Source organism: Mus caroli, unplaced genomic scaffold, assembly GCF_978045245.1.
Source record: "Mus caroli unplaced genomic scaffold, Mus_caroli_1 scaffold_15, whole genome shotgun sequence".
NCBI classification, from domain to species: Eukaryota; Metazoa; Chordata; class Mammalia; order Rodentia; family Muridae; genus Mus; species Mus caroli.
Window position 1 is genome coordinate 24,858,946 of NW_028227270.1, and position 27,702 is coordinate 24,886,647.

General features: G+C 40.3%; 1 protein-coding gene across 4 annotated transcripts in view; it reads left to right on the forward strand.

Moving 5' to 3' along the window:
- Positions 1-26,185, forward strand: part of Polk (DNA polymerase kappa) — a 65,766-nt gene extending 39,581 nt beyond the window's left edge. For 2 of the 4 annotated variants that reach the window (XM_021180959.3, XM_021180961.3), the window contains exons 5-15: positions 2,459-2,590; positions 5,134-5,287; positions 9,937-10,176; positions 11,268-11,392; positions 12,834-13,000; positions 15,910-15,942; positions 18,060-18,156; positions 19,829-20,000; positions 22,403-23,317; positions 24,320-24,353; positions 24,557-26,185. In XM_021180959.3, the coding sequence (XP_021036618.1) occupies positions 2,459-2,590; positions 5,134-5,287; positions 9,937-10,176; positions 11,268-11,392; positions 12,834-13,000; positions 15,910-15,942; positions 18,060-18,156; positions 19,829-20,000; positions 22,403-23,317; positions 24,320-24,353; positions 24,557-24,641 (2,154 nt within the window). In that variant the 3' untranslated portion in view covers positions 24,642-26,185. The remainder of the gene's footprint in view (positions 1-2,458; positions 2,591-5,133; positions 5,288-9,936; positions 10,177-11,267; positions 11,393-12,833; positions 13,001-15,909; positions 15,943-18,059; positions 18,157-19,828; positions 20,001-22,402; positions 23,318-24,319; positions 24,354-24,556) is intronic. The other 2 variants (XR_015045376.1, XM_085830902.1) reach the window with 2 other exon arrangements.
- The last annotated feature ends 1,517 nt before the right edge of the window (positions 26,186-27,702 follow it).

A 27,702-nucleotide genomic window follows, 5' to 3' on the forward strand; every position in this document is an offset into this window, starting at 1 on the left:
AAATTGTTATTTCTGTGTGCTGAACTAATAGTTTTCCCTTCTGAAGAGAGTTGAAGCTAATTGTTCTTGTTTAGTAAACTCATAAAAAGCTGATGTGCACATTAACAGTGGTGCTACGTGTTAGACGCTTGCAGCCTGCTGCTCGGAGGATGCTTTGGCGACTTTGGTGGGTTTTCTTAACTTTCTGAGTTGATACTGAGAACCAGCACTCCTTCCCCAGAGCAGCATCCAGGGCTGCAGAAGCAATCTCTTCTTTTTTCACAGACAACTCTGTTTTTTCCTCCTAATTTTTCAGTTTATACGAAGATCAGTAGGGGTGAGTTGACTCTGTGTCTTCTGGGATCTGGGACATGAGAAATCCAAGATGGATTCACTCGGGTCTAGCACTTCCACGGTGGTGATTAGAATGGCCTCACACTTCCTTGTCTCTATGTGATGCCCGACACTAAGTGCTGTAATTTGCCCTTTTAACATGCTCGAGTACTCTAGAGTAGTTGCACTGCTGTAAACATCCAAAGGGGAAGCTGCAAGCTCTTCCTTCAGACGGAGGCTGCAGGGCCCACAGCGTCATCTCCTGCTCCTTTCTGTAGTTTAAGTCACGGGGCAGTTCGCTGGGCAGGAACTACACTCTACCTTCTGATAAGAGTTAAGTGTAAAAGTATTGCAGCTACTGTTTTCAATGTACTACAAACCCAAGATGTGAGGGACTCATCTTGTAAAACGTTAGTTCTTCATCAGATCTAGCTTCATATCAGTTTCATAAGATTTCCTTAGAGTTAATAACTTTATGTATATGAGAGTTTTGTCTGCGCGTATGTCTGTACTACTGAAATGCACCTGGTGGCTCCAGAAGCCAGAAGAGAACACTGGAGTAACCATGGTTGTGGGCCACGGTGTGGGTTCAGGGTATGGGGATTGAACCGAGATTCTCTGCATGAGCAGCCAGTTCTTACTCTGAAGCACTGAGCAGTCTCGGTGGCCTCAAGACTTACTTTTTTTATTTTAAAGCCTTGCTTGGCCTCTCTAGTGTCACCTGCACTCTCTTCCAGAGCACAGAACAGGGGTTGGGACAGTTTTGGAGTACTGTCAAGATTTTTGTAATGGCTTTTTAATGATTAAAGGAAATCTGATATTTTTTTTCTGAAATAATTCCTTCATGTGATAGTCATGGCCTGCATTTCTCTAGCACTCACTTAGTTTCCAGATAAAGGCCCCATTCAGTATTAAACTTGGCTGTAGATGGTATTAGGGTCCTGCCCTTGACCCGGACCACTGGCAAACACCATCATGACAGGATTTACTAAATACTCTCGTGTTTTCATTCTCTGACTTTTTAGCATCATGTCCTAGCCAAAGTGTTTTTGAAAAAAAAAATCAAGCCTTTAAAAAAATAAAACTCAATTTTGAAGTTTTAAAAAAATTTTTAAGTACTTCATTTTAGAGACATAATATTTCTGATCAGATCTAGGCCTTTAATTTTTTGTTCTGATAAAAAAAAAAATTTCCTGATAGGGCAAATGTATACTACTGGCTGAGAATCTCTAATCTAAAACATATGAAATACATTTCTAAAAATGTTGGATTTGGGACCTTCACCTGCATGCACATGGACACACATAAACACATGTACATACATGTACACAAGCACAAAACGGTTTTGGATTTTGAGACATTTTTGATTTCAGACTTCTCAGTCAAGGAAGGTTAACTGAAAAAAAAAACCTATTTAATATTCTCAAATATAAAAACTTAAATATGATATTCTTCTGGTCCCAAATAGTTTAAACAAACATGCTCTTTTTACATTATACTGATACTTTCTATACATATTACTTTACATAATATGTATACTGTTGATATTTTCTTCTTTATAACTGTTCTATTTTATTTACTATTAGTTTCATATTGGTTCCACTCTCATCCAGGATTAGATAAATATTATATTACACATGTATTAGGGTTACAACATATATATATTTATTTATGTGTGTCTGTGTATGTATATGTATATAATATATATTATATAAAATGTATATACAGTATATGTTATATATGTATATTATATGTATATATTGAAGCTTAATTACTGGAAATATTTTTTAAGTTATTTAAAGCCATTATTTGCTGTGTAGAACTGGATGACCTTGAACCTCAAACTAGTAGCTCTCCTGCCTTAGACTCCTAATTGCTGGAATGACAGATATCCACCACCACATCCACTTTGAAGAATTTTTCATTGTTCTGCTTATTACCTGGTATCATGCTATAAATTCAGAAGTAACAGTGAGACAGGGTCATGGTTTTTAAGAAAGTCAAGATATGGTTCAAGACAGTGGCTTATAAAAGAAATGCCCTTGAATTGAAAATGCACAGCAGTAATGTGTTTCTTATGAATGCACTGATCGATATGTCCATTTAGGGTTGTTTATTTTTCCCTATGCGGTCCATTTTCTTTCAGGCTACTTCAAATTACCATGCAAGGAGGTTTGGTGTCCGTGCAGCCATGCCAGGATTTATTGCTAAGAGGCTCTGCCCACAACTTATTATAGTGCCCCCAAACTTTGACAAATATAGAGCTGTGAGTAAGGAGGTAAGTGGACATCTCACCCCAAGCCCTGTCACCCCAAACCCTGTCACTGCCTTCCTGTCACCTGGGCAACTCCAGATGCCTTAGCCTGTCAAGGTTTGGTCTCACCTATAGTGAATGGTGCTGTGTACAGGATGCAGAACATGCCATTGTGTTTCCTGTTGGTCTCACCTGTAGTGAATGGCGAGCTGTGTACAGGATGCACACACGCCATTGTGTTTCCTGTTGGTCTCACCTATAGTGAATGGTGCTGTGTACAGGATGCAGAACATGCCATTGTGTTTCCTGTTGGTCTCACCTGTAGTGAATGGCGAGCTGTGTACAGGATGCAGAACATGCCATTGTGTTTCCTGTTGGTCTCACCTGTAGTGAATGGCGAGCTGTGTACAGGATGCAGAACATGCCATTGTGTTTCCTGTTGGTCTCACCTGTAGTGAATGGCGAGCTGTGTACAGGATGCAGAACATGCCATTGTGTTTCCTGTTGGTCTCACCTGTAGTGAATGGCGAGCTGTGTACAGGATGCACACACGCCATTGTGTTTCCTGTTGGTCTCACCTGTAGTGAATGGCGAGCTGTGTACAGGATACAGAACATGGCATTGTGTTTCCCAACCCTTTGCCTTCCATGTATTTTTCATCTGCTCTCAATCTGTCAAATCTCCACAATCTTTCAAAACTTTGAGTAGCCTTAATATAACATAAAGTAAATTTTCAATATTTTCCTCCATGTATAAAATTCTTCTAGAACAATCTAATATTTCTAATATAGAGAGCCTCTATATTTCATCATTAATAACTTCAATTTATTCTAAATAAATTCATTATTATTATTTTGTTGTTGTTGTTGTTTATTTGTTTTGTTCCAGGCTGGCCTGATACTCACTGTGTAGCTCAGGCTAACCTTAAACTCTTGAGTGCTAGGGTTGCAGGCACGGGCCCCCAAGCTTGCCCCTGTGCTTCTACACAGAACAAAGTGCACTTAGTTAGATTAGTTGCTTTGCTTACTTCATCATCCTTCCCAGCTACTTGGCCATGGAATGCCACGTAGACGTTAAGGAAAGGGATGCTCCCTCATTTTGAAAACAGTGAAGTACAGAGATGTGTTTACTTAGTAAAAGTCTGAGCTGTCTATGTGAAAAGTTATCATTCTTCTATTTTCATTAAAACCGACCTGTCATACAGTGCGGGGACTTTTGAGTCAAAATCAACTGTGCATCCTTTTAGACTGCTATTATATAATGAAAATGGCCATGGACTACTGTCTGAACATGACCTGAAATTCCTGCACTATGGAGGCCAGCTTAGGCTACTTAGTCATTTTGAGGCCAGCCTGAGCTATATGAGACCATATTGCAAAGAAAAAAGGAGGAGGAGGAGGAGAAGGCCTCCTCTTGATATAAAGATATGTTTTTATTCATTTTAATTCCACATGTATATTTGTGCCTGTTTGTGGTAGGCAAGTGTGTGCAGATGTCTATGATGTCAGTAGACTTCCTGGAGTTAGACCCAGAGGTGGCTGTGAGACACCTGAGCCAGGGACCAGGAGTTGAACTCTAGACCTCTGTCACGTTCATTAAAAGATAGTGTTGGCATCTGTTACAGAGTGCCTTCCTCTGACAGAACAAAGCTATGCAAGCACTGAAAACTCAGGTGCTGGTTCCCATCACCATTTCCCTACATTCCCCTCAGTTGTTCATGATTGGGGTAAGATAGATTGTGGTAAGATACATAAAACAAAAAGTTTGCTACTGATGTGACCGCTGTTAAATGTTAGATGAAGAACAATTCAGCAAAGACCTTTTCTATGGTATAGGTTATTTTGGCAACTATTTCCTCTTGTTTCCACTAATTCTTTGATATAGTTAAGACAAACAGCAAAAACACTCCTCCACGCTTTCGTGTGATAACGCTATTCCGTATGAAGGGCGTTTCTGAATTGTCTTAGCTGTGATTCTAATCAGTGTGTCTATCTTTCATGTCACAATGTCTAAATTCACCTATAATTTAATGTGAGCATGCAATTATTCTATAGATTTATCATCTTTCCCAGTCCAGATTACTGTGAATTGTACCTTTATTTCCTATTGAGTATTGTTCATATTATTATAATTAACTGAAATGCACTGTCCTCTAAGATATGGCAGTACTTCACATTCCTATTTAAAATGAACAAGCATCTTCACAAGCGAAATGAGAGAGAGCCCTGTCCCGCCCACTCCTCTGCCTGCGACTTTAAACCGCAGTCATTTCTTTCTGTTCCTACCAGAATAATGCCCGAGATTTATTTGGCTTGCTGGACTCAGGTTGCCTCAGATGAAGCTATTTCATGGTCTTCTGCTTTTGTGATCTATTTTAATGCAAAAGAGAGTTTGACAAATATCCACTGGTAGTAAATTATTTATTCCTTAAATCCGTGAGCTATTGATTGCAGGATCATTAATATAGTTGCAAAGTAAGAATATTCGTGCTTCTTTTCAGATATATAAGACAGGAGGTTTCGCTGTGGCAGCAAAGTTTAAACTTTTTGTTGTCGTTCTTTTCGAAGGTTAAGGAGATACTGGCTGAATATGATCCCAATTTTATGGCTGTGAGTCTGGACGAAGCCTACTTGAATATAACACAGCACTTGCAGGAAAGGCGAGATTGGCCTGAGGACAAAAGGAGATATTTCATCAAAATGGGGAACTACTTAGAAATCGGTAAGCAGTGTATTAAAAGTACCAACTACCAACTAACAGAGAGCAGCTCTTGGGATGAACCCAACTAAATCATATCAGAAGATTAGATTCATCTTTGTAAAAATGAAAAATCAGAAACTTAAAAATATACCAGTGGGGTTTTAAAAATTAAATATATGCAATCTCTTAAAATCAGGTGAAAGTGTTAAATCTCCAAATTTTAAGAAATTACAAGCTTCTTCAGACTATTTGCAAAACAGTTATTTTCTTAATATCAAAGCATTTAGATTACATTGAAGTAAAGGAAGCTCTCTGTTTAAAGTGGCTTTTGTTGTTGTTGTTGTTATTGATAGGAATCAGACTTTTAAAAAGATTAGCCCCAGACACACCAAAACCTTTGGTGATTCCATTGTTCTTTGTTCCCCGGGTTTCTATAATCTAGTTCTAAGACAACAGTGTGGCTGTTTCCTACTCCTCTCTCTCCTTCACCATAGACCTTGCTGTGCCAGGTGGGGGAGGGGCAGCGGTACACCTGGATGTCCTCTGTCACTCTGTTCTGAGGCAAGGTCTCTGGGGATCTGCTGTTGTCATTGTCCCTCCCATCGCCCTTTATCTCCGAGGCCCCGCTATACCTAGCTTTTATGCTGGTATTGTAGATCTGAACTCGGGTCCTCAAGCTTGCATGGCAAGCAAGCGCTTTACCCGCTAAGGCATCTCCACAGAGCTTCATAATTCTTCTACACAACTAGAGGATTCGGGACTCACTCCATAGATTTGTATTATTTATCCAAAATGATACCGTGAAACATTCGGATGTTACACATTCTGCCTCCAGTCCCTTTGCCAAAAGGGCTAGTACTTCAAATGTCTGACCTGTCTCAAATGCATGAACAAAGTTCACCCAGCTGAAAAGGTGACCCAAAAGGACTCTCTCACTAACCACAGCCACATTTCATGTGTGTAACTTCTTCACAGCATCAGAAGGGCTAGTCATTGGTGGGCAAGCAGGCTAGTAACCTCCTTGAACAAAAATGGTCGGTATGTGGTGGAATCGAATATTTTTCCTTTTTTTTTTTTTTCTTTTTTGTTTTGTTTTGTTTTTGGCTTTTGTTTTTATTTGATTTGATTTTTTGAGACTGGGTTTTTCTACATAGCCTTGAGCCCTACCTGTCCTGAAACTCACTGTGTAGACCAGGCTGGCCTCAAACTCTGAGATTAAAGGCTTGTGCCACCACACTGAGCAGCATCAAATTCTAAGACTCACACTGTTAGGAGCTCCCCTTGTTTGCAACAAGTTTAATACAGACATCAAATCAAAGCCTCATTACCTTATTTCCTAGGGGGTTGGTCTTTCTTTTTTCTTTGATGGAAATATCAAAAAAAGAATAATAGTTTCAAAACACAGAAGCTTGGAACAACAGAAAGACCCTTTTGGCATAACCTTATTCTTTGGACATGAGAGGTAAAAAGTAGAAAAGTAAAAATGTAAAAGCCTATTCTGTTAGTTTCTTAGTGTTTTTGAGAGAAGTGAAGAGGAAATTACTGATTATTTTAAGCACCCCCTTCATAGCTACTCTTGCCTTGCGTTTAAAAACTGCTTTAGGATTAAGGTAAGTGACTTCCTCTCTGCCAGTGCTCCTTTCAGTGTCCAAGCTGGCGACGATGAGGTGACGTCACAGCAAGGTTGCTCATTTGCCCGGTGTTCTCTTCATCTGTTTCATTTTCTTAAGCAAATGAAATGATTTAACTTTTGATTTTTACACATAATTCCCTATGGGCTGCATTCTTACGAACAGCAGACCTTGTATTTTCGGGGTTTGCAAGTGGGCAGGTGATTGGTGGATCTTTCAAGATTCTTTGTCTCTAGAAATAGGTAGTGAACTATTGTCCTTATTTGCAAATAGAATATTAAGCATTGTTTTATGTCTGCTTTGCCATACAAATCTAGCTGGCAAGTGTCGCGCTGTGTAGGAGATTCGAACACTAGCACTTGAGTGCTTGTGGTCCACATGGAGCACTCTAGTCTGTCTCTGTTGCTCTGCTTGCTTCAGTCAGGGAGAGTGTGAAAGAGTTTCATTCAGCAGCCGGTTACACAGCCAGGCCACACAGAGGTCAAGTACAGCTGGGGTTGAAAGATGCTGTGTTGCTGCAGCAGCTCTGACAATGCACCAGAGGCAGCATCTTGGCTTCCGGGAGTAGAGAGCAGGAGTAGAGAGCTCCAGGGCGAGACACTGCTCCGAAGGGGGCTTGGGAGCCAGTTCAGGATGATGAACTGGCCTGCATTCCGTCTGTATCCCTTTACCTTGACTTCTGTGCAGTCGACTGGAAGAAAGGGCTTCTGGGTATCCCTCATGTCAGCTGTCCCATCCTCTTACTCCTCCCAAGTTGCTCTAAAGTTTAAAAATCAGAATGTGAAAATGGAAATGGCCTGAAGCACAGATGTAGTGAGAACAGGTGGTACTGTGTGTGGCCTGCAGATTCAGATTTGAGGTTTCTATTTATAAAGCAACTTATACACCATAATTAAAGATTGCAACTAATCAAGTATACTGTTATATTATTTACATATCTGTAAACATTTTTCTCTCTCCCTCTTTCTCCCTCTTTCTCTCTCTTTCTCTCTCTCTTTCTTTCTTCCTTCTCTTTCTTTCTTCCTTCCCTTTCTTTCTTTCTTTCTTTCTTTCTTTCTTTCTTTCTCTCTTTCTTTCTTTCTCTCTCTCTCTCTCTCTCTCTCTCTCTCTCTCTCTCTCTCTCTCTCTCTCTCTTTCTTTTCTTCCTCTCTTTCTTCCTTCCTTTTAAAAAGAGCTCTGGCTGTCCTGGAACTCACAGAAACCTGACTGCCTCTGCTTCCCAGGGCTGGGCTTAAAGATGTGTGCTACCACCCTGCCTTCTTTAAACATTTTCTAAAGACCAAGGTCATTTTTCAAGGAAAATACCTTCAACTGTGTCTGGAAGTTTAAGTAAAGTAAGCTCCTATACCTATAATCTCAGCACTCTGAAGGCTGAAGCAATAGAATTTGGTGTTCAAGACCAACCTGGACAGGCTGCATAGTTAATGTGAGGATAACCTAGCTTTTAAAAAAAAAAAGAATATAATTGTTGCTTCTGTACTTACCTTGATTTGGGAAATATATGTCTTATGATATGGGATCAGAAAACTATTGTTAATCCTATAAATATATTTAAATTGTTTTTATCTTATATTAAGTTTAGAGAACAGTTTTTAGTGGAATTATTCATGTGACTGTTTTTGGTATTGTCATCCTCCTGTCTCACCCTCCCATGTACTGGGTCTTGGGATCCCAGGCACACACCAGTGTGCCTAGCTCCTCTAAGTCCTAACAGTAACACTCTCTCTCCAGTGTACTGATGGTTACACTTTCTGCTTTAAGTCTGGGCCTTCATTAGTTGGATCGGACTCTAAGAATTTATGTAAAGAAGTTCTGCTTTCATTTTGCTGACAGGACCCTGATATAGCTGTCTCTTGTGAGGCTATGCCAGTGCCTGGCAAATACAAAAGTGGATGCTCACAGTCAGCTATTGGATGGAACACAGGACCCCCAATGGAGAAGCTAGAGAAAGCACCCAAGGAGCTGAAGGGGTCTGCAGCCCTATAGGTGGAACAACAATATGAACTAACCAGTACCCCCAGAGCTGTGTCTCTAGCTGCATATGTAGCAGAAGATGGCCTAGTCAGCCATCAATGGGAGAAGAGGCCCTTGGTCTTGCGAAGATCATATGCCGCAGTACGGGGGAACGCCAGGGCCAAGAAGTGGGAGTGGGTGGGTTGGGGAGCAGGGCGGGGGGAAGGTATAGGGGGCTTGTGGGGATAGCATTTGAATTGTAAATGTAGAAAATATCTAATTAAAAAAAAGTTCTGCTTTCAGAAGTAATTTCATTTATAGCAAAGGCAAGCTAATGAAAGTAATATTTTGTTAACAAACAAGTTAAAAATAGAATCAACATTTGAAAAGAAACATTTCAGAATATTTTAATATTTTTGAAGTTTCTTCTATGAATAGAGGGTTTTTTTCCTCTTCTAAAGCAAAATTTAATTTTGGTTGTAATTATTCCTACTGTTTAATGACTTCCCTCCTCATTCCTACCTCTAACTTAAGAAGGTTCTTTTTTGTCCTTATAGAAAAATAAAGTGAAAAATATTTCCTTTCTTAAAGAAAACATAATAGATGTTGTAAGTTAATGAGTTTTAACTAAAATATTTCCTTTAAAACATACACTAAAGAAATGGATGCTGCTCTTTTTAAGGAAGGCCAGACCACATTGTCTTTATTAAATAGCTACAAAAAAAAAAAATGATAGCATTTCTTATCATGGTTCCTAGGGAGAAAGCTGAACTGCTTGTTCTCAGAGGGGTAGGGGAAGGTGGGCACTGGTGCCTGTAATCCCACGCGTACAAGGCCTGGGAAACAACCATCAGGAGTTCAGGGCCAGTGTGGGCTCCATGGTGGACTGAGGCCAATGTGGGCTAATAGACTGTCTCAACCGACAGACAAGTGTACACACACAGAAAGGTGAGAAGAGGGGAGAGAGAAAAAAATTAATTACACATTGGATTGGGACATGCAGGAGGAGCATTGAGAAAATGAAAAAATGGAGACGTGTGTGTTTCTTAAAATGAAGTTGACTTGCCGTTCCTGTTTGTGATCCAGACACACCCAGACAGGAAGCTAACGAGCTGACTGAGTATGAGCGGTCCATCTCCCCGCTGCTTTTTGAAGATAGTCCTCCTGATTTGCAACCCCAAGGAAGTCCTTTCCAACTGAACTCTGAAGAACAAAACAGTCCTCAAATAGCCCAAAATCCAGTTGTTTTTGGAACATCAGCTGAGGAAGTGGTAAAGGAAATTCGCTTCAGAATTGAACAAAAAACAACGCTGACAGCCAGCGCAGGTATTTATTTAAAGGGATATTAACACTAGCTGTTGCTCATTGTAAAGCGATGATGACATTGGATTTGGCTGCTAGTAACTTTTACCTACTGAGGCCAGCTAAACCTCCAGGTAAGCTGTAATTAAGCACAAAGTCTATGGCCCAAGGCAAAAAAGCTATCACAGGTCTAGAATAGTGATCCTTAAGTGCAAATGTATTTTCGTTGGATTTGCACAGCATATTTGATTGGCACTTGCCCTAGATTGCTTTGGAGGAGACAACCTAGCATAAATGCAGGTTGCTGAACCTCCCCTTGCTTCAACCAAGAAAAAGATCAACTTGTAGCAACCTAAGACCATCTGGTTTAAAAAAAAAAAATTATAAAGGAAAGAAAGCCAACAGCGTCCCCCAGTTTACGTGTATCCACAACCCCTAGGGGCATCTCCGGAACCTTAGCATAGGGGCTGATAGTGGTCGCACCATTTGTCACAAAGCCTCTGCATGATCTTAAAAACATGTGTGATTGGATTAGTGTTTTTTTTTTATTGCAAAGCATAATCAGCTTTTAGAAAATATCTATAAAAACCAAAATAAGCTATTAATGAATGAATGTATTTAGATCCACCTACTATAAATTGACTTGATAAGACTCCTAGAGTTGTAAAACATCAGGTGTGGTCGTTTGCTTTGTAGCCCTAAAGATTAAAGGCTTTATATTGTTGTTGCTTTTAATATAAGTCAGAGTACTTGAAAAACTTTAAAAATTAAGCATCTACCATAAACTATATTCTAGACCTTTTCTGAGAAGTAAATAGGAATCAGCTATTTAATAATAATAATTAATAAATAATTCTTTATTCCTAGGACAGTCATAAGTGATGATACTTCATATTACTTGGTTCAGAAGTTACTCCTGGAGTCTAAGATGTGAGGGTTGAACTATTTCTCAAGTCACCTGCTGCCATAGCTAATCTATTCCCTTTCCCTAAAACCTCAAAAAGCCCTGGGGAGACTGTCAGTTTAAGTGTCATTCCCAAGCATTTGCATTTCCTTGTCACATAATTAACTCTGTAGCTGCTTTCTGGAGTGAGTGGAGTGCTCTTCTTTTTAAGGCATCGCCCCCAATACAATGTTAGCAAAAGTGTGCAGTGATAAGAATAAGCCGAACGGACAGTACCAGATCCTTCCCAGCAGGAGCTCGGTGATGGACTTCATCAAGGACCTGCCTATTAGAAAGGTAAAGTCGTGTAGAAAGCTGCTATCATTTGTGTGTATATTCCGAATTCTACAGAGGAGCTAGAGTCCCAGCGGTTCTCAACCCCTTTGGGAGTCACAGACCAGATAACCTGCATATCACATATTTATGAGTCATAAAAGTAGCATATGTTTGGGGTTCACCACGGCATATGGAGCTGTTTTAAAGGGTCACAGCGTTAGGAAGGTCGAGAAGCACTGGCTGATAGTAACTGTCGTTGCTGAAGAGCTGTGAAACCATAGGTAGCATGTGAGCACTTTGCTTGGTGTTGGATGTGCTCTTGAAACTTCCTGTAGACCCTGAAAGCAGTGTTTAGGAAGCTCTGCTGTGGGAGAGCAGAAAGTAAACGAGAGGTGGCAGACTTTAAGTTCATCCTCCCTAGCAAAGAGGACATAAAGGAGCCCTTCCAGGAGTGCCTGCAGCCTTACCTGTTCTGTCTCACCCTCCAGTCCAGTCACTGCCGGATGAGTGGGTGTGAACTCCAAAGGGAGTTAGAATTTCAGTTTTGGCAAAATTGAACCAAAGTACTTTACCATCTCTAAAATGATAAATTTTTCACACTAGGTTCCAGAAGTGGCATATTTTATTATTTATAGCTTCAGAATTTTTATATCCTGTGTCTTCTTTACTTTTGTAATTAAGGATTTTTAAATTATTATTGTATAAGTAATGATTTTTAAATGAGATTTTTTAGAATATCACCAATATTTTAATTCACCCAATATTTGAACCTAGAACTTTAAAAACATGGAACACCTATTTATACCTTAGAAAAAAAACTACTGTATGTATATAGCATCCAGGAATCATTAATACTGTGATCTTTTCTATCACCTTTTCCTTGAACATTGAGTGGTACCTTATACAGATTCAATATTGTCTGTTATTTTGAACAGGTTCTAGACTATCATGTAGTATACAGTTGAAATGTTAAAAAATATAAAGCTTTATCATTTTAGAGATGGTGACATACTTTGGATTCATTTTGTCAAAAACAAAATCCTATATCCCCTTGGATTGTTGATATTAGCACACATAAATATTATACTAAAAAGTTTCATCTGTTTGCTCCACTATGTCCAAAAATCTGTATGACCACAGAAGTCTTTTTTAAAATGCCTTTTAAAAATTCTATCAAATTAGGCTGTGTGACCAAAAATAGTACCTGTTTTCTTGTATGACATGTGAAAACGCTATTATTCATACCATTTGTTAGTGGCAGAAGATTACATAGTCTCTCCCCTGGGAATGCCATGCAGCAGCAGACTGTTCCGTGGCCTGTTCAAGACTCTGAGTTCAGTTCAAGCCTTAGCACCAACAACATTCCCCTTCAGACATGCCCACATGCAAGCACTAAATCATAAATATTCGTTCATCTGTGCTATACTGCACTCAATTTTGCTAAATATGGATTCTTTTCTAGGTTTCTGGAATAGGAAAAGTTACAGAGAAAATGTTAATGGCTCTCGGGATTGCTACTTGCACGGAACTCTACCAACAGAGAGCGTTGCTGTCTCTCCTTTTCTCTGAAACATCTTGGCATTATTTTCTTCACATCGCACTGGGTCTAGGTTCAACAGACCTGGCAAGGTATCTGTACAGAGTTATTCGGCCTTTTGTTGTTTTCATTATCATTTAGCAATGTCAGTTTGAACCTTTGAGATAAAGGGGATTTCAAAATGATTTTTAAATTCACTTTGACTGCTTTAATTTAGCCTCTGTCTTAGCTAAGGTTATTAGCTTGCCTGTGGGGAAGGAGAGAATGTCTCACTTGTAGGCATGGGCTTTAGCAGTGAGGAAGATGGCCAAGACGAATGATGGTTACTCCTGTCCCCTGCCTGTCTCGTTCTGTTGCCAGACTGTAAGAGACAGGTTGGTGTTCAGGTTGTTGACGAAAGACAGGTGGTTTATATTCCAGTTTATTCCTGAAGTAAGGGCCCCAGCTGCAGTCCGTTTAGTTCTCAGGAGTGTGAGTGAGTGCTGAGCGCTTGCCTTCTGATGACCCTGGTGTAAGCGCCGGAAATAGTGCCAGTGGGTTGGATAAGGTCCTGCCTGGCTGGAGTCTACATACCAGTATGAGAGATAGAAAAAGGCCAAAGAAACAGGTGAAGAAAGACAGAGCGGGGCCATGAATGGGGTCATTGGAGGTCAGTTAACAAGGTTAACAAGATCATCCAGAATCAGAGGCCAGAAGGAGCTGACCGTGCAAACCGTGGTGATCATGTTCACCACGACTTAGGGGAAGGACCTAATTTAAAGTCCTGTACTTAGTTCCGCACTTGCTCATTTGGGCTTCTTGTGGTTGAATAAAAAGAAACAGGGGTGGGGGTGGGGTAGGGAGAAGATTGGCAATCATAAAATAAATCTAGGCAGTGCATTCATCATGATCTGTCCTGTTAGTGAACCTTCAAAAGTCCTTATGATGTTGGGTTATCTGGGAGAGTGTAGAGAGATCCGGTTACAGTACTCCTGCCTAAAGGATGGAATTAATAAGATACATATACCAGCATGCCTGGCTTCCTTTATATTCTAGTGCTAAAATTAAAGGACAGCAATAAAATCAAAGAGGATATGGATAAAATTAATTCAAAAAACTTCAAGGTGTGATAATGAATTAGAGGCTAGCCTAGGCTACAAACATATCAAGACCCTGTCAGTCAGAGAGGAGGCAGGACAGCAAAGCTGGCGGTATCATTCTCAACTCTCTGTGCTCTGTTTTGTTGAGGTCACGGCTAAAAGATTTTGATCTTAAGTATACATCATGGAAGATAAAATCACAACACTGTAAATGATCTAGTTTCTTATTTAATCCAAATAGGGTCATCTTTTTCCCCCATTATACTTAAAAGCAAATCTAGCTTGATGTAATGTAGCAGATGTTATTCTGTGGTATATAGAGGCCAGAAAGGCTTTCAGATGAAAAATGTACAGGTCGCCGGTAGTGGTGGTGCACGCCGGTAGGATTTGCTGAAGGAGGCAGAGGCAGGAGGATCACGAGTTCGAGGCCAGCCTGGGCTATACATTTATTAAAAAAGAAAAAAAAAAAAGAAAAAAGAAAAATGTACAGCTCATCCACAAGGTCCTGTGGCTCCGCCCCAGCCCCGCCCCCGCCCCGCCCCAGCCTGTGTTCTCTGTTGCCCTGTTGTGCTTTGGTTTTTAGACTGGGTATTCTTTCTTTTGAACACACTGCTCTTTTTGTTGCTGTTGTTGTTTGTTTGTTTAGTTGGTTTTTTGGTTCTTGTGATTTATTGAACTTCACATGTGTTAGGCATGTGCTCTACCATTGAACTACATGCCCTCTCTCTTTACTTATTATTTTGAAATAAAGTCTCACTTAAATTAACCAGGTGATTTTGAACTTATGTCTAACCTGGGCTAGCCTTGAACCTGTGGCCCTCTTGCCTCAGCTTCCCATAGGACTGGGGTTATCTTTACAGAACTCTGTCATTAGGTCTTCTTTCTTCCACTTGATTAGTTTGGTTTTGTTTTTAGTTTTTGCACTGTTGGGACTCAAACCCAAGGCCTTGGTCATATGAGGCAAGCTCCGTATGGCTGAGCTACCTCCTCAGGCCCTGTGTTTAATCTATCCTTGTTTATATCCACTGGGATGTAACTGTCTGAAAACAAGCACTGGTATATTTTGTTCATTCTTCTCTCTCTGCGCTGGGACAGTTTAGGCATGGTGCATCCATTAAGTATTTGGACACTGAATAAAGCACACGTTGCTTCAGTTTCTTTAGTTCAGTGGCCCCTATCAGAGTAGCTCGAATTCAGTCAAAGTAGTTGGCTTAGATTCTCAGTCATCATCCTTTACCAAATGTGGAACAAGACCTGAGTGACCTGGAGGAGAGGAGTTGGTGTGCCAGCCCCCGCACGAAGCACGCTGACTTACAGAGGAGGTACTCGTGTGCTGTGGCTGACGCCTGCGGCACCGCTGCCTCCTGTTTTCATACGTTGTGTATTTTGGTATTCAGACTTTAATAGAAGCAAGGTATATACCTATTTTAATTTTGTTTTCTACAATAGCTATAGATTTGATCCATGAACATGAAATCAGATTAGTATCTTATCGATTTATGTCATACTGACAGCTTCATTTTTAGATTTAAAAGAAACCCTCAGTGGGTTTTACAATATATGTGTGTGTGTGTGTGTGTGTGTGTGTGTGTGTATTTAAAGAGAATGTTGGGGTGGGAGGATGTGCTGGAGAGGTAGCTGGGCAGGTAACATCACTGGCCATTGTTTCAGAGGACTTGGTTGCCATTCCTAGCACAGCCACCCACATGGTGGCTCACAGGTGGTGGCTCCAGTTTCAGACAACGCCCTCTTCTGTTGTCTGTGAGCACTGAACACACAGACGTACATACAGGCAAAGCAGCCACGCACATAAAATGAACTAATTAGTTAAAACGGGTATCTTAAATTCTCTTATTGGCCAAAAGTAACTCCGTTTTCTTTGAGATGGAAATAAACCTTTTTTTTCTCTCTCTCATTTCAAGGGATGGAGAAAGGAAAAGCATGAGTGTTGAAAGGTAATATTTGTGCTTTTATGTAAATAAAAATAAAGTTGATGACGGATGACTTGGTGTAGCTAACCTGTTTCAGGTTCATTTTCAGTAAAGTATCAGTCCCGTACAAAAGCTGTGCACTTGGCAGCAGTTATACTCCTGAGGTAAACCCAAGCTCAACGTGCTGTCTTTGGTTGCTATACTCACAGTAGGGCAACATGGCTAGCATTTACATTTTTTAATACTGATGTTACTCCTGTTTAGTGAAAACTAAACACTTTGGGATTTCTAATCTTCTTCATAAGAACAATTAAATGTTTACCTGACAATCCTAAGGCCTTACAGTGGGAGTTGCAGGAACTTCAGATATTGGCCAGTATCTCAGCAGAGGTTTTAAGTTACATGTAGAGAGCATGTCTCATCCAAATTTCTGAAGTCTGAAGTGTTCCAAATCCCAAGACTTCCTGGGTGCTGAGATGCCGTGTCACGTGTGGGAACTCCGGCCCTCATTTTATGGGACAGGTTGCAGTCCAACACAGATCATTGGAACACCATGGGTAAGGTGTACACAAAACAAATGGATTTCATTCTTAAACCTGGCCCCATCTGAGGACATCAGATATAACAAGACAAATTAAACAAAAAATACCCCAAGCCAAATCTTCCTCCTCATGTGTTTGCGATAAAGGATGGAACCTGAGGTAATATTGGTAGAGGAAAGCCTGGTCCCAGCCTTCCTGATGCTGCGACCCTTTAGTACAGTTCCTCATGGTGTGGTGACCCTAACCATTAAATTATTTTTCTTAATGCTTCATAACTGTGAATTTGCTACTGTTATGAATTGTAATTTAAACATCTGTATTTTCCAATGATTCTCAGTAACCCCTGTGAAAGGGGCGGTCAACCTCCAAGGGGGTCACAACCACTGGCTTAGAGATTATCCAGTGTTGGGGGCTTAGAATCTTGTTTGGAGTCACATGAAATCTTAATGGAACTTTGTTTAGGGAGGAATGTGTATATTTTAAAAGTTCTTCAATTATTTCCTCAAAACATCAATGTTTTATCCGGGGATCCATCCCATAATCAGCTTCCAAATGCTGACACCATTGCATACACTAGCAAGATTTTGCTAAAAGGACCCAGATATGGCTGTCTCTTGTGAGACTATGCCGGGGCCTGGCAAACACAGAAGTGAATGCTCACAGTCAGCTATTGGATGGATCACAGGGCCCCCAATGGAGGAGCTAGGGAAAGTACTCAAGGAGCTGAAGGAATCTGCAATCCTATAGGTGGAACAACAATATGAACTAACCAATACCCCCCTGGAGCTCGTGTCTCTAGCTGCATATGAATCAGAAGATGGCCTAGTCGGCCATCAGTGGAAAGAGAGGCCCATTGGTCATGCAAACTTTATATGCCTCAGTACAGGGGAACACCAGGGCCAAGAAGTGGGAGTGGGTGGGTAGGGGAGTGGGTTGGGGAGTGTGTGTGGGACTTTTGGGATAGCATTGGAAATGTAATTGAAATAAATACCCAATAAAAAAAATATGGAAAAAAATCAATGTTCTATTAAGACATGTAAGAACTACTACCAGGTTTCGTTGTTTTTTGTGGGGCTTTTTTTTTTTTTCTTTTCTGAAAATTCTCCTTGGATTTTCAAAAATGCTCTAGGGCATCAAGTTTGGAATGGAGCTAGGGAGGAAGGTCCCAGTTCACAATCAGGTATAGGAAGCTGGCTTCTCAAATATGGAAGAGCACACAAAAAGAAAGCACCAATGTGGCAGTTAAAAATGAATTAAGGGATGGACACGGTGCACACCTTTAATCCTAGCCCTGTGGAGGGACAGGCTGATCTCTGTGAACTCAGGGGCAGCTTGGTCTATACAGCAAATTCTAGTCCAACCAGGGCTACAAAGGGAGACCTTGTCATAAAATGGGGTTTTTGCTGATCAGTGTGCCTATGCAAATGGCTTTTGATCATTTATACAGATATTTTTACTTGACTGTGTGTTAGGTTATTTGAAAACTTTAATTTATGCCAAAGAAAATACAGTGCTAGGCTATTTGAATGTACTCTATCATTACCAAATTATTCAGCTGTAGTTTCATATTATGCACCAACATCCTTCTTGTTTCTCTAGGACATTCAGTGAGATAAGTAAGACAGAGGAACAGTACAGCCTGTGCCAAGAACTGTGCGCTGAGCTCGCCCACGACCTCCAGAAGGAAGGACTTAAGGTACTGAGTTTTCATGGGGTGGTTTTAGTTTTTAGGTTTTGTTTTTGTTTTTGTATTTTTTTCATTATATGATACTAGTCTAAGTGAATAGAACACACATTTATTAAAGCTAGAGACAAGCACAATAGAACATTCCTATTCCCATCAATCAGAAACAGTGAGTCTGACGTCTGTGTGTGAGATCTGTGATGAGGTCACTCCAGGAAGGGCAATTCGTGACATTGAAATGGCTCCAGGGGGATGAAGGGCAACTTTGTACCCTTAACACTACATTAGAGTCACATGCTGGATCATTGCTTCTACATTAGAGTCACATGCTAGATCATTGCTTCTACATTAGAGTAACACGCTAGATCATTGCTACTACATTAGAGTCATGTGGCAGGAGAGACAAAGGCGAAGGGAAGGCTTGTTCTACAACTGTGTCCTCTGATCATAAATGGTTTTCCAGTCATCCTTGAAGGCTTCACTCACCGAGGCAGTGACCTTCTGGAACAGGCGCTGTATTTCAAGGCTCTAATCCTGTTTGCTAAACACACTGAGAACAGTAGCCTGAAACGCTCCCAACTGCGAGGAAGAGTCCACATTTAATATTTCCTCAGTCTCCTGTAATACAAACGTATTAAAAAGTTATTGCAGAAAATTGGGGCATTTGAACAATTTTACTTCAAACTCTTCTCTAGCCTGAGTATAAAATAGTTTATTTTTGAGTTTTTTAATGCACTTTTAATTTTAGATTCATTTCAGATTTATAGGACTGTTTCCATTATCTCTCTCACCAGCTCCCTCGACTGTTAACATTTCATACCACCATAGGTATGTGTCAACCTAGAAAGTGATGCCAGCACTTGATGTTTGCCAAGCTTCAGCCTGCCTTTGTCTTGCTCTTAACTTCCTACTAATTTCTCTCCAGGGTTCTCTTCAGGGAACCACATGGTGACTAACTAGTGTCCTGTCTCCCTAGGTTGCTCTGCGAGTTTGATAGCCTTTCCCTCTTGGTAAAACCGACAGTCTTGATAACCACTGGCCATGTGCCTTGTGGAGTGTCACTGTCTCATTTGTCCCATGTCATAGGCTATAGGTATGTAGCAAGAATAGCACAGAGGTGAGGTGGCCTTACCAGCCTCTCCTCTCACGTCATTACCTGGTTAAGGGAGGGTTTCACTGCTGCCTGAAGTTACTGATTCTTAGTCAGGAAATGAGTCAGGAGTTGAATTTACCCTCAAGTGCAACAGCTGCCAGTTACTTCCACACACACCCAAGGAAATGCTCAAATGTCATCAGTCCTCCCCAACTGAAACCTTATGTCCTCAAGACACTAGCCATAGAGATGATCCTTACAGGTGTCTAGGGGAGCACTCTGGCATGTGCTTATCATGCAGTAAGTGTGAGCTATTCATCCCCCCGACTTTCAAAAGAGAATTACCTCAGAGAAATGAAAGGTAAAGGTAAAAGTGATTAGTTAACTTTGCCCTTCATTTAAAAGTAGTTTTAATTAATTGAGGGGGAAATGGTAATTATATTCTAAATGATGTTTTTCAGACATGGATTTTAATTATGACAGTTTTGTATCCTTATGCACAAACAGGCTTCCTAAACTTTTCTAACCTGCAAACTATCTTCTTTTACAAGTTCTGAAACCTCCCATATCAATGTGCTGCATGTGTTGTAGGGAAGAACTGTTACCATTAAGCTGAAGAACGTGAATTTTGAAGTAAAAACTCGTGCATCTACAGTTCCGGCCGCCATTTCTACTGCAGAGGAAATATTTGCCATTGCCAAGGAGCTGCTAAGGACAGAAGTTAATGTGGGTTCGCCACACCCCCTGCGGTTAAGACTGATGGGTAATTAGGCTTCTTTCTCTCTCCTTCTCCCTCTCTCTCTTCCCCCAGTTATTCATTTATTTATTTATTTATTTGTTTATTTTTCCTCTTGTGTGTTTAATAATGCCCCCACCATAAAAAGAAAAAACATTCAACTTGGGAAATTTTCCCCTCTGTTTATTTCTAAAACTGTTTAAGAGCGTCTTCATCTGCACCATCAGCTGTAATCCCTAGAACTGGATGCACGTACAGAATGGACTTTCAACTCTGTCAGAGCGAATGGAAGTTGTTCTTATCTTTATTTTTTCTGAAGTCCATGAGGTGCGATGTTCAAGGCTCAGAATATAACAGATTTGAGAAACAAAGCCTGGGCATTCTGATTATATCCTGTAACACTCTCCTGGGCATCTGGAACACCGTGACATAATGAAACGTGGATGTTTCTGTCACTAAACAGCAGCAAGTTTGTTATTTAGATTACAAAGACACTAAATAATATCACTTCAATTCAGTCTTTATCACTTTGTGCAATGATCTTTAGAAATTTTTGATTTCAGAATTACACATCAAGATTATGACACTGTGAAACCACACTGCCAACCACTATCTGTTGGGAACACTAGGAAGCCGTGGTTCCAAGTGATCTGTAAGAGATTGTGCAAAAGGGGATCATTAGTCTTCCTCTCACACTGGAGAGGTAGCCTCCAGTGAGACCACTGCATGAAGTCTATGAAAAAGAGCCAAAGAGCAAGCGACTCTAGAGACTTTCTTTGTAATTGCAAAACTTAGAAGCAAGCAAGATACACTTGAGTGAATTGATAGACTGTGTGTCCAGACAACAGAATAATGTTCAGAGTGTAAATGAGCTACAAAAGGACATGAAGGAAACTTAAGTAAATATTTTAAGTATAAGAAGCCAGCATGGTATGATTGGGATCTTGAAAAAGGCAAAACCTTAGAGACCGTAAAGACGACATTGCCAAGGGGAAGGATGAAAGCAGAAGACGTGGGGCTAGTTAAACAACTGTGTATTGTAGAAGTGACCTTTGTTCCCCTGATGTAACTGTCACCTCGGAGGCTCACTGCCTCAGTCTGCTCACCTAGGTAGGCCTAGTCCCAGAAGCTTCTAGCCTCCATGCAGTCTAATGTAGGCCTAGAATGTTTTCAGCCTCTGACGCTACTGAATAAGCTCACCCTTTCTAGTTCTTTCTGAACTCTGGCTAGCGGATTCAACTCAGCTGTTCTGACTCTAAATTCCTCTCTAAATTGACTGATCCAATCTGGCTTCTATCTCAGCCTCTGACTTTTTGCTCTGCTTGGCCTCAAACTAACTCTGTCAATCTGTTCTAATCTGGCTCCTTCTCATTTTCTGGTTTGTTCTGTCTTCCCTATGTCTAGCTTGTTCTCTCTCTCTCTGCAACCTTTCTTGGTAAAACTGCCTCCTCCCTCTCTCTGCCCTGCCCTGTTTTATGTTGCCTCTTTGCTCTCTGTTCTCATGAGAGTTGGGAATTCTGTCAAATCTTTCTCTGATTCATCACTTTGTCTACCACTCAGTTAGACATCACTTTCAAACATGGGTGCTTCCTTCTACAAACTAACTTTACCTTCATTGTTTGGGATTAATGATGTGTACTAAGATATGTCTGTATTCCAGCCAGAGGGATTAAAGGTGTATGCTAATAGTGTGTCTCTATTCTAGCCAGAGTAGCCATGCTGCTGCTAGATTAAAATTCCTCTATAGTATGTGATTCTATAATGGTGAATATATGTCTTTATAACTACATCTAACCTCATAGAATGAAAACTACCAAGATTAATTTCTTAGGTAAACTTTAGCATTTGGGTGATAGTGCTGTGTGTGTGTTTGTGTGTGTGTAGTACTAGCTGTTGTACATGAATGACAACAGATAATACATAGGAATATTCTGTTCAATTGTTGTGTAAAAATGAAACACTCCTTAAAAAGTTAAGTCTACCGTAAAAGATCAGCACTGAAGAGTCTCTGTAGTTGACTCCAATTAATTACTTTCTACTTAATGGCATTGAAAGTTCTATATAATCATGCCAACCCCAACAGACTTTTACCATTTACTGATACTCAGTTTTACAAAGCAAAGTAAATTCTTCTTTATAACACCAGCCATGATGCCAATGTCCTTTAATTTGGAAAATATTGGTCTGTGAACTCAGCTAAGTGGCAAATTATATGCCTTACATTCAAACGACTACATACAGGTGCAAACCTTAGCACTTAAAAAATGTATGTTGTGTATGTGTGTGTACATCTCCAGTGGTACTTATTTCTCTTTAGTTTGCCTGTGCATACATGTCATTATAGTATTCATAATTGTTTTCCATGCTTTGTCCGTGTTGGGAGTGAACGTCTGTACAATTTGAGACTGACTGGTTTTGGTCTCACTTAGGTGTCCGAATGTCTACTTTTTCCAGTGAAGATGACAGGAAACACCAACAAAGGAGCATCATTGGTTTCTTACAAGCTGGAAACCAAGCTTTGTCATCTACTGGGGATAGTCTAGACAAAACTGACAAAACTGAGCTTGCACAGCCCTTAGAAATGTCTCATACGAAGAGTTTCTTTGATAAAAAGCGATCAGAAAGAATTTCCAACTGTCAAGACACATCCAGATGTAAAACTGCGGGTCAGCAAGCTTTACAGATCTTGGAACCATCCCAAGCATTAAAGAAGCTGAGCGAGAGTTTTGAAACATCAGAGAATTCAAATGACTGTCAGACATTTATATGTCCAGTTTGCTTTAGGGAGCAAGAAGGTGTCAGTCTGGAAGCCTTTAATGAACATGTAGATGAGTGTCTTGATGGACCGTCAACCAGTGAGAACTCAAAAATATCCTGTTACTCACATGCTTCCTCTGCAGACATTGGTCAGAAGGAAGATGTACACCCCTCTATTCCACTGGGTGAGAAACGGAGGCATGAAAATGGAGAGATCACTTCAGTAGATGGTGTAGATCTAACAGGGATGGAAGACAGATCATTGAAAGCAGCAAGTATGGACACTCTAGAGAATAATCGCAGCAAAGAGGAATATCCTGATATTCCAGACAAGTCTTGTCCTATATCACTGGCAAATGAAACCATCAGTGCATTAAGTAGGCAAGAATCTATCCAGCCTTGTACAGATGAGGTAGTAACAGGACAAGCTCTAGTGTGTCCTGTTTGTAACCTAGAACAAGAGACTTCTGATCTTACCCTCTTCAACATACATGTGGATATTTGCTTAAATAAAGGTATTATCCAAGAACTGAGAAATAGTGAAGGTAATTCAGTTAAACAACCCAAAGAAAGCTCGAGAAGTACTGGTAAGTGTGTGGTCATTAAGAGGAATGCGTTGTGGGAGGAAGGGAGGCAGGCCAGTGGCTAAGAGCACTTGCAAACCTTGGGTAGGACCTACAGTTGGTCCACAAAATGCATATGGTGGCTCACAACCATATGCTGTAACTCTAGTACCAGAGAGTTTGGTACCCTTCTTTGGCTTCACACACACACAGTACACAAACATACATGTTGATAAAACATCAATACACTTAAAATTAAATTTAAAAAAATAAGAGGAATGTGATTTTCTAGGGATATGTCTCATTAAAATTCCCGAAACTATAAATTTGAAATGTATACTATGAAAAGGATGGCTTGTGTTTGCTCTCATTTAGGAAAATATTAGTTACCTTTACCCTGACTAGAAATAATTCAAAGTGAGCTTTTGAATTGAGGAGAAAGTCCAGCTTAGGTTTGATTTATTGTAGAATGAAGTTAAAGTTGAAGGATCTGAGTGATCCAGTCAAAAACGAAATTCCCTCAGGGAGCGTCTGCTGCTGTACTGTGATAAACTAGCTTTATTTATAGAGCCAGGAAGTCTTTTACACTTTGTTCTTGGTAATGCTGACTATAGCAAGATTGCAGAAGTTAAGTTTAATGCCAGTAGAACTCTACAGTTATAAGAAACAGTACTGTACAAACTATAAGTATATAGTTATAGAGAAACAATACTGTGAAGTTAACTTTGTGGGGCTGGCAGTGTGGCTGTGAGGGTACAGGTGCTTGCAGCCAAGTCTTTCAACCTGAGCTGTGTCTCTGGAACATGCAATGGAAGGAAAGAACTGACTTCTGAAAGTTGCTCACTCCATACATGTGCGCACATGTACATATGCACACACATGCACATACACACACCCTAGTTTAATTATTGTAACAATATTTTAAAAATTAGTTTGGGATATGTATAATATCTTTACTCTGTTAATTTTATAGCTTTTGTGTCGCTTTTCCTTCATGGCATTTCTTGACTTTTCTTTCCCCTGCAGACAGACTTCAGAAGGCTTCAGGAAGGACCAAAAGGTAGGGTTGGCTTGAGCTTGAGCGAAGAGAGCTTGTGCCCTGCTCTGAGCTTCAGTGAAGAGAGCTTGTGCCCTGCTCTGAGTTTCAGGGGCTCACCTCTACTTTTTTACACTAGCTGAGTAACATTTTAAAAGCTGTTTTTGCAGAACTCTTTTTCAAATATTTCCTTCTACATAGCAATTGTGTGCTCTTTCTCATTCCAGGCCAGGAATGAAGACAAAGAGCTCAACATCGAAGAAAACAAAGCCCCGAGATCCCAGACACACCCTTGATGGATTTTTTAAATGAACTTTGAACATTTTATCAACGTTTATCATTGAAATTATTATTATTTTAAATTATAATCATGAAATTATTATAAGCGTTTCATCGAGGAGTGGAGCCTTGTGAGAGTCCCCCCTTCTGTGTTGGGATGTTTAACTAGTGTCGTTGTGTGGGTCAATATATTTATTCTTCCTTATTTTAAATGTATTCCTTTAAGGAACACAAGTGCAATAATGCCTCCCCTACGTGACCTTTTTAAGAATGTAGACTGAATATTAACTTATTTCTTTTATGTTTTCCTTAATAACCATGAGGATTTCATTCCCAGCATATATATATATATCAGTTGGAAATCAGTCGTGTTAGAGACAGCGTAAGAAGTGAGGTCAGAAAGTGATGCATTATTTTATAATGGATAAAAAATATTTCCAAGGACTCTGAGCCCCGTGGAGCAACCTCGCCGTCAGCTCCTCCGTGCTTAGCCTCCATGGTGCCATTGATGCTTCCATACCTACCTGTGTGCATCTCTGTGTCCTGTGAGCAGATGCAGTTAGAATCGGCCATGATGTCCATGAAGAACATTAGCTTAACAGAAAGAGCGTGGGCATGGCTGTTCCCTTCAGGAAGGTGATGCACAGTATTATCTGTGTTCAGAGGACCTGTCCAAACCTGTGATTTGTATTCTTATCTTACGTTTAAGCACTTGGTTCCCATAAATATTTAGTCCATAATTCAAAATCTTTTTTTTTAACTCAGTACTTTAAATGGCAGTATTTCTTAACAGTTATATCTGACTACAAATCTGCAGTAAACAAGATAAGTTGTGTAGTTGCCTGGTTTTCATCCCCCTCTTTAGGAGAAAATAGACAACTCAGAAGATGAGCCCTGAGGAGTCATGCACTTACCGTAGCTACTTCTCTGTCGTCTCTGCTAATTGCGGTGGGAGAAAGATTTGCAGCAGTTCAGAGGTTGCTACAGATGTAGTACCACCCACAAGTTCTTACCAAAAAGCCCTTCCTGCTACTTACTTAAAGAACTGAATTCTGCTGGGTTGTGGTGGCGCACACCTTTAATCCCAGCACTGGGAGGCAGAGGCAGGTGGATCTCTGAATTTGAGGACAACCTGGTCTACAGAGTGAGTTCCAGAAAGAACAGCCAGGACCACACAGAGAAACCCTACTTCAAAACACAAAAAAGGAAAAAAAATTAATATTTTTATAGTCTTGCCTTTGCATATTTTAATGCATTTATTATAGACAGAGAGATATTTGATGGTCCTTAGAACCGACCTTGTATACCACAGTCTTAACCTGACATTTATTTGCTAGACTGCTTAAAAAAATGGGCTAAAAGCTCGCTGACATGCCAGACCCTTACCTGATATTATACACCACGACAGTTCCGACGCTGTGGTGCTTTGGTTATTGCTTGTGATTTACTTATGTAAACTATTTATAAAATTAAATTCAATGAAACTGATTTAATGTATTGAAAAATAGATATTACTGTATTTTCTTCCATCTGAAGTTTATTTTTGTGGTTTTCAACATTAAGTAATAAATTATTTTCATGTAGATGCTACACTTATTGACTTGTCATATTTAATAATAATTAAACTTTTTTTAATTAAGAATTTTTCACACATACTGTTACATTATTTTCTTCTCTTACTTTCTCTTCCAACTCCTCACATGTCCTCTCAATCTCTCTCAAATCTATGACCTCATTTTAAATATTGCTCTGTCTGTGTGTGTGTGTGTATAGCTCATATGTATCTGTATTTAGGGCTCACTAAACCGGATGACTCAACAGGGGGCTTGTCCCTGGAAAAGACTGACTACCCTCCTCCCTCAGCAGGCATTAAGGATGTGTAGCTTTTCATCGAGGAGTGGAGCCTTGTGAGAGTCCCCCCTTCTGTGTTGGGATGTTTAACTAGTGTCCTTGTGCAGGTCTTGTTTGACTGACTATACTGCTGAGATTCTGTGGGTCACATGCAGAAGACGTCATCTGAGCAGACATCCCAGTCCTCTGGCTCTTACTGTCTTTTTTTTTTTTTTTTAACTTTATTTTTATTTATATGAGTGCACTGTAGCTGTCTTCAGACACATCAGAGGAGTGCATCAGATCTAATTACGGATGGTTGTGAGCCACCATGTGGTTGCTGGGATTTGAACTCAGGACCTCTAGAAGAGCAGTCAGTGCTCTTAACCCCTGAGCCATCTCTGCAGCCCCTGGCTCTTATGGTCCCACCACTCCCTCTCCCACAATGTTTGCAGAGCCTTAGTTGTAGTAGCTATGGTGTAGATGCCTCAGCTGGAGTCTTAAATTCCCTTCAAGGTAGGAGAAAACAGAGCTCCTTAGAGAAGTGGCTGCTTCCTCATCAGACACTCCTAAGCCAGGAAGCTTCATCTGGACCCCTCCAATCCCCATGCAAGAGCCACATCTTTCACATTCCTTTGTGTGTCTTCTCAACCTTGAATCGTACCATGCAAACCATCCTCTTCCACAGCCTGCCCGCCCCTTGCTTGTTGATAGACTGGTCCTTCTGCACTTCCAGGTCACAGGTCATCCTGGAGGGAAAACTGGGCAGGAAGCCACGGGCAAGGCCCAGAGGCAGCCCTGGAGAGCACACTGTGGTTGACTTGCTCTCCCCTTGCTCCATGCCCAGCTTTCTCAGCATTTCTGATCTGCCTCTCTGATATTTCATCCTTGTCCTCTCTGTCGGGACTCCTCTGGAATATTAAATTCATTCTTAAGACTCAAGAAGAAAAATAGTTTATATAAGGTGATACAAAAGACTTGAAGTAGCATCACACATACAAGAAAACTTGAATGACCCAGAGCCATGAAAACTGTCATGTTAGTCATCAGGACATGAAACAAAACTACGAAGAGGTATTATTACATCCCTGTGTTAGCAAAAGAAACAACTCAGTGCTGCTAAGTTTTGAACGAGACTTGTTTTGAGGGTACACTTTAGAAAACAATTTGCCCTTTAGTCGATTTAACAGATGAAGTGAGTAAAAACTAGAAACAAGTAAAAATGAAACTTCTTATGGTCATTGTGTTTGCTGACAATTTCTAA